The 16248-nt window shown below is 38.0% G+C and overlaps 1 protein-coding gene across 2 annotated transcripts in view; it reads right to left on the reverse strand.

Moving 5' to 3' along the window:
* PSME4 (proteasome activator subunit 4) overlaps positions 1 to 16248 on the reverse strand; it is a 64341-nt gene continuing 48093 nt past the window's right edge. Inside the window, exons 36-48 of one of the 2 annotated variants that reach the window (XM_064145973.1) lie at positions 15477 to 15629; positions 14920 to 15024; positions 13490 to 13581; positions 12968 to 13099; positions 12201 to 12409; positions 11831 to 11916; positions 11018 to 11146; positions 9924 to 10079; positions 4763 to 4925; positions 3305 to 3438; positions 2211 to 2349; positions 1913 to 1957; positions 1 to 1590 (exon numbers count right to left, since the gene is read on the reverse strand). In XM_064145973.1, coding sequence (XP_064002043.1) covers positions 2215 to 2349; positions 3305 to 3438; positions 4763 to 4925; positions 9924 to 10079; positions 11018 to 11146; positions 11831 to 11916; positions 12201 to 12409; positions 12968 to 13099; positions 13490 to 13581; positions 14920 to 15024; positions 15477 to 15629 — 1494 coding nt within the window. In that variant the 3' untranslated portion in view covers positions 1 to 1590; positions 1913 to 1957; positions 2211 to 2214. Of the gene's footprint in view, positions 1591 to 1912; positions 1958 to 2208; positions 2350 to 3304; positions 3439 to 4762; positions 4926 to 9923; positions 10080 to 11017; positions 11147 to 11830; positions 11917 to 12200; positions 12410 to 12967; positions 13100 to 13489; positions 13582 to 14919; positions 15025 to 15476; positions 15630 to 16248 lie in introns of both variants that reach the window. The other variant, XM_064145972.1, reaches the window with a different exon arrangement.

Below are 16248 nucleotides of genomic sequence, written 5' to 3' on the forward strand. Positions count from 1 at the left end.
TTACAAACAGTCCATTTATTGGTCTTAAACTACATACACAATTGAAATAATAATTTTGGCACTACACTACAGAGTGGTTATATTGGTGTGCTGACAACTCATTAAATACTGCACCAGGAACACTGCTGTGCTTTGAAGGTTGGAATGAGTCTCACACTCAGCAGGTAGATCACTTGAAACATATCAGTGCTCCGGAAGGGCTGCATGGAAGTTGAAACACACCAGCTGAATTATTTCAGTGTACCTCACATTCTAGGAACTTATCAAACCAAACATGTGATGTCAGCATTTAGAGGTGGCCACAATTGTTGCATTAAAATCTGAACAAGACATAGTAATAATGAGATACAAGAAAACTAAAGCAAAATCTCTGCCTGTCAGACATTCTGTTAAAGAAAATAATTTAAAAAAACTAATAATGGCATTTGATTTCATACAAAAGCCAGGACTACTACTGTATTAACAGCTAAGTATGAATCTTTACAAATTAATCTCACAATGGTGTTATGTAAAAGGTTGCAAACTGTACAATGCTTTGTCAATGCAATGCCTCTACAATTTATACAGTCTTTTACAACTATGTAACACGTAATAAACATGGTGTTAAATAACCAACAGATACCAGTCTCTGAACAAAGCTGCAGGCAAAAAAAGACAGAGCTTCTGCCATCTTTGACCAAGAAATGCTTGCTCACACAGGGACACTCTATGGGAACATGCTGTTCAGACAAGTCACCCACTCAGCACCTTTTCACACAGGGCATATATTTCATTCCACGAACTCGATCATCACTTGATAACTCATTGTTTCATCTCTGTGGACTTCTATAATGTGAAAACACCCATAATCTTTCACCCTTAAAAATGTGCAGGTAATCATAGATTTTTATTCCACACGTGGTTAAGCTATCTGTGAAGACCTGGGCAGGCAGTAAGAGCTTTCACTCCCCACATTTTGTCCTGCTATCATCTATACTGCTCAGAGGAGATCAGCTATTTACATTTTGACAAGGAAGATACAAAAAGGCAATCCTGCCCTGAGGTGGATTGGATGATATAGAGCCTGTCACCTGGTGGGCACTCGAATACAAGTAGTGAAGAATAAACTCTGAGAAAGAGAGGTTCCTTGTATTGGATGCTGACTAGATAAGAAGTTGCATCAACAGAATTGGGCAGCTTCACTGAAAATGTTCTGGTTTGCAGCACTCTCTGGTTCTGCATATCATCGATGTTGGAAACAGCTGGGAAGAGTGGTCAGGAAGAGAGGATAAAAAATGTGAAGTGTAAGTCACTATGTGCAAGAAAGCAGAAACAAGATTGATGTGTAATGCAGGCCAATGAGAAGGGTCTTGTAATAAATTCCTGGTCAGGCTCTGCAAAGCACACTTAGAAGGAGACTGTGGGGCTCCCACAGCTGCTCCCTGGGGAGGTGAAATTCTCATGAATAGAACCAGGTCTTTACATTTGCATTTGAATGTGGGCTTGATTAGGCGTGAGGATCTCCAACACAAAGTTTTCTACATGATACATTTCTTTTGAGTTTCCTTTATTTTGCAGAAAGATTCCTACATTCCAATTTTTCCAAGAGAACCTGAAAAGAAAGATGGAAATCAGAACAAGAATTGTACGAGTACAAGATTACTGCCTCATGCTATTACCACAGAACAAAATGAAGCAAAAAAAAAATAGCTTCTCTTGGCATACTATCACAGAACATCAAAATGCTGTAGCATAACGAAGAAACCCCAGGAATAGTTTCAGTCTTTGGGGACAAGCCTGTGTGAAGAGACCCAGCAGCAAAGCCATGACGTGGAAGAGGAAAGTCTTTTGTAACAGTCATTCCCCATCATGAGATGAAGACGATATGCTGGACTGAAGTCCTCAGAGGCATCAGAAGTACAAAGCAGTAAGTACCTTGCCTTCAGTGAAACTGCCAGGTTTTTAAAAGGGCAGCCAACTGGCAGAAAATGAAAAAGAGGAACATCACTATTCAAGAAAGCAAGTGTGTCTTCACAAAGCACTAGCGTAGCAACAGGGGCACACAAAAAGATGGACAATATTTAAATTTGATCTTGGACAGACCACTGGAGGTACAAAGGACTGACATTTGGCTATAGCATTTTCCCTGCAGTTAGGGATTTTTCCACGTTAGGCTGGAGAGCTAGACTAGATTTCAAGACTCACATTTCTGTCAAAACAAATAATTTTACCTCTCTATGCATAATAGCATGGTGAAACCAAGAGGTCAGTAAGCACTAGTAGCTGGTCATCCGTGAACTGTTGTTTATGCTCCTGCCAGTTGTCATGATGGGTCCTCCGGAAATTTGACAGAGTTTTTTTCACAGTCATCTGCACAGCAGACAATCAGTACCAACGTTCATCAGTTATTGATTTAAGATCCACAATGAAACAAATATAGAACACAACAAAAATAACTGCAAAGTGTTTGAGCGGTTGCAAAGGGCTTAAAGGGTTTGGGGAATTCAGACCAGTTCCCCAGTATTTTAAGTTCTAGTTTTGGTCAGTCTTTTGACCAGTCTATGATTCAAACACCTTTACAAAAGTGATTCTTTGACTTAAAATTTTGAGTTTGAAGCCATTAAAATATTCTTATAAAGAATTTTATAAGTGAAATGTTTTCCTCCATTCCCTTGAATGTTTCAAACCAATGGCTTGGATCTCAAAATGAGTTGATGTATCACAATGTGCACAGGAAGAAACAAATCAGAGGTAAACTACCTTCTATTAGTAAAATAATTAAGACTGTAATTAAAACAAAAAATCCTCAACCTCAACTCAGTTTGATTCAGTACAGCACACCAAAGCAAAATTTGTTCAGCCTATGGAATTCTTCAGCCTTAAGTTCACTATGGTCCACAAAAGTGGACAATGAAGAAAAAAACCCAGACTTCAGTAGTAATTATTTTAATTAAAACTCATTTCTAGGGCTGCTGATAAAACCTTGTTTTATAAATTTCAGTGATTTTTTTTTGTTTCAGGTTATCTTCTAAAACTGTACACACCAAAGTAACATCTTAAAAGAGATTATTTCCTCCTTATATGTTTCTCGCACCTTTCAGTTTGTGCTTTAAATTTGAAAGCAAGAACAGAACTACCATAAAAAAAAGCAAACAACAACTCAGAAGCCGTTAATGATTTAAGATTTAGAATTATTTAGTAAAATGCAATACACATTAAGCTTCTTAATAGTTTCTTATTATTCATTTCTAGGAAAGGAGAACCAAGAAGGAGTTGTTTGTATTTCAGATGTGCTATATTAATCACAGAAATTATGTATTCTTACCTCAATAGGCTGAGGATCATTAAGATGAGCACTGAGATCCATCAGGAGCTGTGGCATCCAGGTGGGTACATCATACGGACTTGACAAAATACAGGCACTAAGTCCCAGTACACCAGCATGGCGTTTAACCAGGTCTGCAAATGTATCAGGATATTGAGATACCTTTGGCAAGGTGCAAATATCTTCTCTAAGACATTCCTCAACGACACAGCCAAGCTTCAAACTAGTTATCAGTGGAAAGAAGACTATTTTTGATTGATGGCCACGACTGAAGAGAGCCATTACACAGAGGTGATCTGATTAGATTAACAGACTGATGTCAATATTAAGCAAGTTCCAACCCTGAATTAACAAAACAGAGCACACTGCCACAGCAGAAAGCTCTCTGGCCTCCACAGCAAGTCAGATAATTCTACAGACCATATAGTCAAATTCACACATGTGTATGGATCTCCAAATTGCTTCTGCTTTCTTACAGAGTCATAGATTCATTCTTTATCTCAAGTTTCTAACAGAATAATTTCTGGAAAAAAAATAAATCAATAAATACTGTATACTTGATAAGCATTTCAAATGGTCTTCCTTCTCTCAAAGAACCTCTCTACTAGTTAACAGCTCATGAATTACATCTGCACTGTTCCCTATTTCTGCATTCAGAATGTTTTCTCAAGCATCTGAACTACTTGATAATATGGAAACCCAGTCCTGGGTCACATGTAGTGTGACTTAAATGCACTAAACGTCTGGTCAGAAGCCTAAGTCCTTAAGTAAAGGCTTGTGGGTTCTTGGTTGGTTGTAGGTTCTTGGTCAGTTGGTGTTGATTTTTTTGTGTGTTTGGGGGTGTTGCTTTGGTTTAGTTTTGGGGTGGGTGGTTTGGGTTTTTTTTGATTGTGTGTATTTTTTAGAACAAAACCTCACACTGTTAAACTGACATTTGGTAAGGGGTACAGTTATGCTGTGGGAGCCAAGAAAGTTTATTTACTAAGGAGTTATTTACTGCATTCTTAACTATGTTAACTATGCATGTAGGAAACTGAGAAGTCTCTTGAGTGTTAATTCTGGAAAATAATAATTTAGTTTAACATATGAATACATCATTAAAATGTTTATTTGGGTTTTTTTGGTAGTAATGTATTCTTATCACTCATTCTGTATGTCAGATTCTTCAAGCGCTTAACAAGGACTAGGATCTGCACTACATACATAGACTATTAGTAAGGTACACAGGCACAAATGATTTGCTATTATGGTCTGTGAATGCTTAGGATTTAAAAACATTTGCACAGGCAACAGCCTTTACATATCTCTGGGTATACATTAGCTTCCTAAACACTGCTTCAGCACAGGACAAATTCCATTCCATCTGGACTGACTGCAGAATAAGCACTGCCAAAAGTATCTTTCTTCCTAACCTGCTACCAACATGCATGGTTTTAGTCTCTGAAGCAGTGTTCTTACCCCCCGAAGGAATTGTATCCACCACTGAAGCCAGATCTCGCTTCCGCTTTTTTGGTAACCTCATCTTGCACAGTTGTTCAAAATGGGTCTGCATGGGCCCATCCATTGTGAGAAAACTGCACTGGAGCAGACCACTCAGTGTGGTAGCAGCCATTTCTCTCACCTAGGAGCAGAGACAATACATACCACAATTACTAAGCACATATGCACAGCAAGAAACAGGTGGTTATGCTATTACTGTTCTAGGCACATCCAGCTAGGCCAAGTTACCTTCAAATAATTTGTCATAAAATAACCTACTACTCAAGCCAGTAACATAATTTAACTCTACTGTCAAGACATGTCATTGACTGGATTAGCTTCAGAAGGTTTACAATCAGACTTTAAACAAGAACATGATGTGCCAAACTGCTTTACAACATTCATAATTGTCTCCGTATCAACATTAGATGATACAGAGTAAAAAGTGTGCACTTCATTCAAAAGTATATCGTTCTCTGAATTGTCTGCACGTGATCGGCCTGTCTGGCCAGCATTACATCGTGCTGAGACAGCACGACATCCTTCTCCTGCACCTGAGGTCCAGTCTATGAATCCCTGGACAGAGCATCCAGAAGAAGCCAGCAACACAAGGTCAGAGACAGTCATTTCCCCACAAACTGGGAAGATTCTCCTTTCCCCTCAAGCCAGGAGGATTCCAGCCTCAAAGTCCATGAGCAAAGCTACCCTGAAGTTTGGACACTTGTAATAGGCTGTGACGTAGCCCCGGATGGTGATTGATGATTAATAAGAGTTGCAAATGCTTCGATGCCTCTGTAATATCTATTATCTCTGCCATGGAGCAGGAAGAGTTTTCAGCCCACTCTGCTGGGCGAATAGTATATAGGCCCCAAGCGGTATTTGCCGCAGGGAAAATCCTCTGTTTGTAGCTTGAATGTTTGCTACTTATTAATAAGTTACTGTAGATATTAATCCTAGAATGTTTTCATAACTGTGTAGAATCCTTTTTAATAGTAATATACAGCGGCTGGGGGTGGCGACAGTTCAGAACACTGAGTTTAATAAATATATATTTTTAATAGAATATTATCTCACACCAATTAATTTCTCCCCTCTGCCAAAACCGGCGTAGGCAGCAGAATACCCCTCCGCGACACAGCCCTTCTTCGTAAGACAGATGTTCTAGTCCCCTAATCATCTTTGTAGCCCTTTGCTGTACCTTCAAGCAGTTCCCTGTCCTTGAACTGGGGAGCCCAGAACTGAAATGTATGTGGAGACATAACTGACAAAGCAGACAAGCTTTTCTAACAGATGGTAGAAAGTTAAGTTTACGAGACAGAGCTGATTCTGTTCTGTCTGCAGCACAAGCATTCTTTGACAGATACAACTGATGCTGGATTAGTATATAGTGACAACTAACTTCACTGGTTTACGGTCAACAAATCACAGAATCACAGAATCAACCAGGTTGGAAGAGACTTCCAAGATCATCTAGTCCAACCTAGCGCCCAGCCCTATCCTAGCACCCTAGCACCCAGCCTAGACCATGGCACTAAGTGCCCCATCCAGGCTTTGTTTGAACACCTAAATCAGTTCTAGAATTCTCCAGCATTACTACTGTGTTGTCTTGAGTACCAATTCTTTCCACTACATGAATAATTGTAGAATGCCAGGTTGGAAGGAAATTCTCTCTTCAGGGACACAGAAACCCTACAGAATAAGACTGAAGTTTTCACCTCCTTGCCAAACCATTCAAAATACGGATCTTCTTTTAAAGCAGTTCCACGATAGTGGATTACAGACAGAGACAATTCATTCATTTGCTTTTAAAAGCAAGTGTAACCCATCAGAATTACTAATTTACCTCATCTACTCAAATCTCCAAAATTCAAAATCACACAACTATAAAACCATATTTAAACTGGAGTTCCTCTGAAACTCACTACCACTCTCAGTAACTGCAAGCTGACAGAAACCCTCCTATACTTATCAAACTTGAAAGGCAAAGCAACTTGCTGAAACACTGTCAGACTTTTTGCTAAGCACTTGTACTTCAAACAAAATGTTTGTCTGTCTGGAGTACAAACATATCAATCCTCTGAATCTACTGCAGCAGATTATAAAAAATCGTATCCTTGAACATAGTGTTCTGAACATCCACAAAACAATAAGTATAGCTGCAAGTGCTGCAATAATTAAACATGGTAAGTTACCAATAAATTCTTGAGGCTTCACTTTGTTCCATGACAACATTATTCAAACGTGATCTGCCAGTATTGTTTATCACCAATTTGTGAGTCTCTTAAGAGCTAAGCTATTAAAGGAACCATGATGTGCTAATGCTAGAGCCAGAATAAAGCTTAGCTGTAAAATGAGCAAAGCTCCCAACTGATCTGTACTCATTTACATCACTACTTGCTGTACCAAAGCAGAATTCATTGCTAATTAATAACTTAACTAAAAAGAACATTTTGCTGCAAGGAACACTCAGAAGCAAAGCCTTTGAAATCATACACTAACAAGCCCATCATTCACCACATAACACTAAATAATTTACAGATTATTATACTCACATGATGGCTCACAGAAAATGAGAACTACAGATAAGCAACAGAGGAATACTCTTCCCATGAGCTATGAGGGGTTTACTGTCCTGGGGTTTTTTTTGGCAAAAACTGACTGACCATGGTCTAAACATCAGTAACATATCAGAACAAAAAACACTCAAGCACAATTTAACCAGTATTTGCAAAGGGCTTCTCATACAAAGAGAAAACATTCCCAGTACTGTAATACTACAGAGCAATATGAAAAATGCTTATCAGGACATAAATGCCATGTGTTGAGTACACTGATTTATTAAAAATGTACACCTCAGACAGTTTCCTAAATCAAAAAACTGTGAGAAATGTGCTTTCAGACTAAACTAGAACTACCACCACAGCTCCAAGCTGAATATAGTTATTGTCACTTCTCCTCTACTTCTGACTAAATGAAATTTCTTAGTCCAAAACAAGCTTTCCCAAACTCAAATCATTCCTGCAGCTCTCTCCAACTGCCTGTAGGACCTGAGAATTGGAGACGATATTCAGTGGCGGTTATCCTGCTGCACACAGACGTGGTTTTTCAGGACTGTTTGTTTTTTCCCTTTACCAGCTGCAGGGTCACATTAGCTCTTACATTCATAGTACTCCATTGTCTCCACAATTCTGACATTTAGAAGGAGGATTTCTCATGCTACTATTTAAGTGCAGCTTTCCCCTATTCTAAACACCTGTGCTTAAAGCTGGGTGCAAGAAATTATACCACAGAAGTCAGACTGATCTATGGCTCACGTTCGCTTTGTATTGCAGTCACAAGAGACACTCAGCATGATCACTTGACATTGTCATTTGCTGTGGCTTGTTACAATGATTTTACAAAAACACACAAAATCACCAGGAAGTCTCTGAATAGCAACTGTAGCAACATTGGAAGTAAAAACTGTATTAAAACAAAGAACAAAAAGGTTGGATCTTTAGGTCCAGCATCTTTATATCAAGAGCAAAATAAATGCATTTTTAAATCCAGGAACCATGATCTCAAATACTAAAGCTAGAGATTGTTTTCCTGAAAGACCAGCATTAAGAAAAAAAACAGAGGAATCACTCTGCAAGATGCTGCCTTTTGCCAATTATTATCAAGAACGAATAAGATCACTTTTCAAAGAGAAGTGAAAGCTTCCATGGTAACACAATCCTAACAGATAAGCTTTTTTGATTTATGCCTCTATAACACAGAGGGATAATTTTGCACATTTTAAGTAACTCAATAAACTGTATTCAAGTGAATAAAAGGTATTTTTTGAAATTGTGCGAGATGATGGGGTAAGTGCTCTGACTGGTGTGGGAAACAACTTCTTTAGGATTGCAAGCTGTTACTTTCCAGCTCATTTTACAAATCATGACATGCAAGACTTGAGAACAGTCATCTGCAGACTGACACTGGCATGGTTAGCAGAGGAGTCCAAGTGCTCTTCATTAAGAGACAGTAATGTCTCCAACCAAAAACTTTAATTTGTGTACTCCTAATCACTCTTCACAAAAGCAAGGTTCGCATCTCAGGTATCGTTACTGTTTTAAGTGTAGCTTCGAAAAGTCCTAAACAAAGATCTTGCTTTTGGCAGAAGAGTATTACACTTGAGAATATTTTCTTCTAGAAAGAAAAAAAAATAAAAATCACCCAGGCACACAAAAGTAGGATTTAATTACTGTTTGCCAACAGCACAAAAAACAATGAAAATGGTGACACAGAAGAAATAGAACAGGGTTAAGGCTACAGATTCTTCCTGACAGTTGAATGTGGTAAAATAGAATTAAATTCACATCATTTAATATAAGCCTTTGAATCCATGAATTAGTGGTACAGAACAAACCACTTCCGTGATTTTTTCTCCACCCTCTTCAAATCCTGACAAGACTCAATGAATGACATCGGGCACCTGATGAGAGCAGGCTTAAGATTACAAACAACACTTTTAAGAGGAGACTGTGTGCTTATGCACAGCCAAGTAACTGGATTTTATCTCCTTCCATTTGCATACACTGAAGCATCACCAGCTCAAGAGACACATGAAAACCTGTCAGATGACAAGTAAGCTGACAAACTATGGTTTTTATGAATCATGTAACATTGTCAAGAGCAGCAGCTGCTACACAAATTCTGTCCTATTATGCATGCATCTTATACAAAGCTAAGAAAATCTACTGAAGAAATACTTCCTTAGAGAGCTGGATGCATAAAAAGTAATTTTATCATTGATAAGTTGATATGATTAAATGGGAAATAGACCTATAGAAGGAAGGCATTTTACCTCATTGTAAGTTAAGTTTCTACCAAAATGCATGCTGTTTATTGACAGTAAAATGGTAATATCCCTATTTTCACCATACTTAAAACAAGAATGAAACAAAGCAACACTCTATTCTGCTGAAAAGGCAGGAGCAATGGAACTTACAAAAATGACTAATGAAGTATTTTCTAAATGGCTGTTTTCCTGGAAGAAACAGTTAATATAAAAACTGGAATAATAAAGAAATAAATCCTATAAAGCTAGAAAAAACTTGCTGTGGTAATTACAACCAGTGGCTTTTTCACAGAACTTGACAAGGAACCTACTCACCTCGAGCTGTTCATCTTCCAAGAGTTTAATAACCAACCACCTAATGTCATTGACTGCTTCTTCATTGTTGAGGAAGATGAAGAGATTGTAGAACACCATGGTCTGGAGGTAGGTTAATATGGTATACCTAGCATGCCAAGAATTGCTTCTTGCTGTCTAGAAATATAGATAAATGAGTCTGAGAAACCATGAATGTGTAAGCAAGCATCTAACAGTTATTTCAGAAAAAGCTTTTGGGGACAGTTGAAAGTAACTTCCTTTATTCAGATATTTTTCTGGCATGCACTCCAAAGTATACAATTACTATTTAGATGGTAATTTAGAATACCTTTAATTTCCAAAGCATATTGTTATTTAGCAGTTACCTAATACTGTAAAATACAAAGAAGGCAAATTTCTCCCTTCGATTCTTTCCCAATATCAGTTCATAAGGCAGATATAAAGCAGAAATTCCATTTTGCTTGAGAATATATATTCTACACACTGGATACGTAAAACCAGGGTTTTTAAAGTTCCTTTATTTTGATCTCCACATGCTTGTAGAAGACCAAGCTATTGAAAGCACTAGGTATGGGTGCAGCTTGGACTGCAACACACTGTTTTGGATGTGTGTACAGCTTCCACCAACATTATGCAGCAGATAACTTTACTACCTACTAACATGTAGTTTAGTCTTCTATGTGGGGGAAAAAACTCACATCTCTTGCATGACGAACTACACAGAACAAACCTTTCAATTCCAGAGTGCTGTCAACTATACATATGCAGAGAACCAAGAGCAATCCCTCATATCATGACTCATTCTGAATACTGATTTGAATTGTTACGCTTATGGAGAGACGTTTGGCTTAAGAAATGGAATAGTATTTTAATAAATTACCATTTGATTCAACAGTGGTTCATCTTATGAAAGTTGTTTAGTGTTCATAATATCATTTAAAAACATGTCTAATCAAATCCTTCAGCCTCCAAGAAAATCAATGTTTAGTTCTCCTCAAATCACAATTACTGCAAAATCTTCTAAGAAAAAGAACAAAACCAAAAGCACAGAGTGCGTCAGATAAGAAGCTTTAAGCCATTTAGACCATACTCACTTGTTTTAGCACCTGAAGTACCAAAGGCACTTGCTGAGGATACAACAAACCCTGAGACATTAATGATAAGCACATCTTAGCATCTCTTTTGAGCTCATCGTAGCTATTGTCATTTTCTACCGGTGCAATCTAGAGAACAGAGAAAAAAACCCAAAAGGCTAGTGTTAGTAAACAAGCTTTGCCAACAGCAACATTCTGAAAGAAAGCTGAATCTCATGAAAGAACAGCTAAGAAAACCACAAATTAAAATAGTGCTGAAAGATTAACAATTAGAAAAAAACCCAAACAGCTAATGTAACAATAAAACAGTCTCGCAATAAGCAGTGTAAAGAAGTTAACAGGATCACGAGATCCTTGTTTCTTGCCTCATATATTACATATCCATTGCTACTCTGAAGCTCTTAAGGAGGATTAGATAGGTGCCATTAAGACTTTGGTTGCCCATTGCAATTCTTTTGGTATCAAATCAAATTAATTTCATGGTTTAGATGTGCGTCTAAAACTGAGAAAAATCTGTACCAGCATTTCAAGTTCATTTTTGCATAGGTCACATACATTATTGTTGGATAACTGATTTTTATACAAAGTAACATACATGCTTCATGGCATACAAATACGTTTTATTTCAGATCTGTAGCAGTGAATGACTGGGCTGAGCTTCATGAAACCACAAGAAGCAGAGGTGCCAGGATAAACAAGAAAGTATTGTCATTTAGAAAGAGTCATGGAACAGAAAAAAAATAAGATACATATCAGAAGAGAGACAAATTGCACTCACTCATGAATTAAACAGCTTTCCCCCCAACAAGTTACCTTGAAAAATAATGGTAAAAGCTGGAGTTGCTCTGTGACAGCTGTAGAAAAGGATCGTCCTGCACTTGCCATCAACCACTTCAGAACTAGTTTTATAAAAAGATAAATGATCACTGGTTATGATAAAAAACATTAATATTCCCAATACAAATTACAGACCACATTTCTTGCAAGATCCATCTGAGATTTTCACACATTAGACTGGATCTATACTGGTAGTTAAGTTTAATCCTGTAAAGGTGACTTTATAAACCTCAGCCCTTGAAACAAGCAATACATAGATAAAAGACAAGAAATTGTGTACTGAAGCTGTATGATTTGTGCAATGCCCCAAAACAGCCCCACTACTTAACTTCATTAAATAACTCACTCGTTTTCAAGAGTTTAATGCCCTGAGTTCGCTCATCTTGTTCACCAATTCCATTCTCTTCCATAACATGATTCTGAATTTCTTCATCTGCCTCCATAAGGGGTTTAAGATTTTCAAGTATCCGACCAGTAAATTCATGGACACGAGGGGATTTAGTTACAGCAGTATTTGGCAAGGAAACATCTATCATGAATATGTAGGTCAAAACACTAAAAAGAAAGACAAACAAAGAAAGTAGGAATGCAGTTAGCTCCAGTATTGTCCAAAGAACATAAATAAAACTGATCCCAGATTATTTGTTCAACTTCAAAGTTTAAATTCTTACAAGCAATTTCCTTATCTTCACTTCAGAGTTATTTAAAAGCAAATTCTCTTCAGGAAGACAATTACTAAATCATAATGATAGATCTGCAATTGGCTTTGAAATCAATAAATGGATTTTTATACATTCATGGATTATTAGGGCTTACACAAAGCAAATTGCAGCAGTGTTGTGGGGTTTTTTGGGGGAGTGGTGGAGGGTGTTCCTTTGGGAGAGGGAACAGGTTGTTTGTTGGAGGCTTTTAACACCTTATGCACAAATATAAAAGCCCATATAGAAAAAAAAAAGAGAAGTATGCTGACTTTTCTGAAGCAAATCTGTTAATAAATCACCTCATTTCACCTACCAGTGTAAGGCATAGTCATCACTGCAGTGTAATTATTCAGATAAATACCCAGATAAGAGAAAAAACCCTCCAAGAACTGCAGAAGAGAAGAACACTGACCTTCCTATTCTCTCTCGGACATTTTTGTAAACCTGTGTGAGTTTAGGTTCCAAGTACTTCAGCAGTCTGTGCAGCAGCTCTGGTACTCTCCATTCCTGTTGTGCAAGGCCACCTTGCAGTACATAGAGTCGGCTAGGAATCAGAACAGTTATCTTTAGTCATATAAAAGCATTCGTCTACATCCCTGTCCCCTTCAAGCCCTGTTTTTGAGCGTCTTCTGTCTGTCAATGCACAAAAATGCACACATCTTTGCATGAGTTGCATGCAAGGATAGGTAAAAGTTACAGAAGAAACAACTGCAGTGCAGCAATGGCAGTTCCAAGCCTTCATGTTCTGTTAATTCGACTTAGTTACTTAAAAAAATACAGTAAGGAAACTGCCATTGGGAAAATTAAATTGAAAGCAGCACTTTTGTTCCCTGCTTCTGCAAGGTACCTGGCACAATGTGCTCTCAATACATTTTATCCATGCATTACTTCCTTCATTGTTCATCAATAATAAAATAGTTCAAATTAATTTTACCATGCATCTACAAATGATCCTCCTTCACCACTCAATGGAGATTCTAACAGCAGTTCAAACAACCAGTGCAGTTTCCTAGGATCTCTGCTCTCCTGAAAATAAAGGGGTTTCAGAGATAAGTAAATTTGTAGTTTTTAAATGTATAGACAAGGAAAATTTTGACATACTTTCATCTCTTGGGTTTTCTCTATTAAGCAAGTGCAAAGTTACACATGTTTTCACAATGAACTTCATACAGAACAAAATTGAAACTACATTCAGTTTTAATTATTTGGTAAATACAGTAACAGTTAGAAGGAATTCTAGCTTTATTTTCTACACATATGAATAATCGTATCAGAATTATTTTGCCACTAAATTCCCAGGGCTCTGGCTGACAAAACTATGCTGAATTTCCTGAGTGATTTGAAAGAATTACTGATCCAGGATTTCTGTGACCTGTCACATATCTTGATTCTCAGACACCACAGCTGTCCTAGTTTGAGGCTCACTGCAATATTTTACTGAGAGAAATCAAATCCTTAGCTGTAAGAAGGGAAAAAAACCCCAACAACAGTACCCTAACTCATTCTTCTGCTGAGAAATGGCAACCAGTCAAAATATAGATAAGATACTCACTTCTCTCACACTTCTCAGGTAGCTCTGACTTTTGTTCTGCTCCTTTCTGGTGGTCTGGTCTCTGTGGTTGCCACTGCCTTAACTCTTATCTGACCTAACCTTTTTTCCCTCTAACCTCAGATCTCCAGACTTACTACATAAGATATATGTGGGTTGATCTGGTTATTTCTGAATTGAGGGAAAGAGGGAGACAGAAGTGGCTTTGGGCTGGGAGCCCTCCTGGGGACTGATTTCTAGGAGGAATATTGTGTTTCTGTATTACTTTTAACTTGTATATGATTGTGTATATATGCTTGTATATTGTGCTAAGCTGTAAATATTGCTTCATGCCTTAACTTCCAGATCAGCTGACTCTTGTCTGGGTGATTTCATAAGAGTGGGGGGGCAGGCAATACCCAAACCATCACAACTGCATACAGAAATCTTACTGTATAACTTAAGATAACTTCAGACTTAGTTTTCAAAGCATAATGCTAAGCTACATAAATTACATATTAATTCCAGCTTTAAAAGTGCAAAAACTCCCATAAGAAATGAACATACAGCAAGTACATTCAGCAAGCATAAAGCCTATAACTAAGGCTTTCTTTTTCAAAATCTTCTATTTGTCTGCAAAAGGCAGAAGGGAGAATGAAAAACTCAGAAAAAAGCAACAAAAATTAAAAGGGATGTTATTTTTATACCATATCTACAGTTCACTTTTAACTGACAAAATATGCCCTAATACTTCTGTTCAGAAAGTTCTTATCTACGCACTATCTGTAAAGTTTGATTATCTAGACAAAGGTTTACAATAGTAAGGGGGTACTCACACAGGAGGTTGCTATGCATGTGCCCCAATCATTATAGGTTTCCACTGTAATATTGGATAAAGCTATTCGAAGCAATGGACAGAGAAGCTTCCAAAGTTTGTCCACCTGCTCAGCAAAAAAGCAAAAGACAAGATTTGTCTAGTTAGGACAAAACGGCCATCTAACCTCTAAGAACACAATTCCTTCAATTTTATTACTCCCCAGCAGAAAAATTAACCTGAAGATAATACAGACAGCTAGATCTAGACTAAATAAAGATACAATAGTCTGACATGGAAATAAGCACTAATTCCAACTAGAAATTACACACCATGTCAGCTTCGCTATCTCCTTACCATTGAATTGTTCTTAGTTTTAACCCTGAAGAATTCTGCTAACACTCAGTGTTATATATGCACCAAAGCAAGCTATGAATTGTGTTCAAAATTTGGCAATGAAACACTACACGTTGCAGTATTTTCCAGTCCTTTCTTGGGCACAGGTGACACATTGAAAGTCCTCAACTTAGTATGTTTCATGTGTTTAATAATTATTACTCAAAACCACTACTACAGCACCTTCTCAAAAGTCCAGTGTTTAGAACCTCTTATTAAGCCAGCTATAATTTCAGCTACGCATCTCTGGGTGCTTTCATGGGAGTCCGCCACAAGTTGCTCTAAATGGGGCTGAAGAACTGGCAAGAAGGCATCATCAAAATTTCTGAAAAGGCCCTGTAAAACAGAGAAGTGTCTTCAGTAATCTAAACCACAGTCTTCCTAAGAAGCACGTAAGATTATGAAGTGGAAGAGCAGTGGAAGTGCTTTACCTTTATTTCAGTAAAGCATCTGACACTGTCTCTCACAGCATACTCATAGCTAAACTGAGGTGTGGTCTAGGAGGTGGAGTAGTGAGGTGGATTTGGAACTGGTTAAAGGAAAGAAGTCAGAGGGTTGTGGCCAATGGGACAGAATCTAGCTGGAGGGCTGTAAGTACTGGAAGTCCCATAGGGGTTGGTACTGGGACCAGAATTATTCACTGTATTCATTAATGACCTGGATGAGGGCATGGAGTGCACTGTCCGCAAGTTTGCTGACGACACCAAGCTGGGTGGAGTGGCTGACACTCCAGAAAATTGTGCTGCCATTCAGAGACTCAGACAGGCTGCATAGTTGGGCAGGGAGAAACTTAATGAAGTTCAAGAGAGGAAAGGGCAAAGTCATGCACCTGGGAAAAAACAATCCCATTTATCAGTATAGGTTGGGGTCTGACCTGCTGGAGAGAAGTGAAGGGGAGGAGGACTTGGGAATCCTAATGGATGGAAGGATGGTCATGAGCCAGCAGTGTGCTCTT

Source organism: Pogoniulus pusillus, chromosome 7 (assembly GCF_015220805.1).
Source record: "Pogoniulus pusillus isolate bPogPus1 chromosome 7, bPogPus1.pri, whole genome shotgun sequence".
NCBI classification, from domain to species: Eukaryota; Metazoa; Chordata; class Aves; order Piciformes; family Lybiidae; genus Pogoniulus; species Pogoniulus pusillus.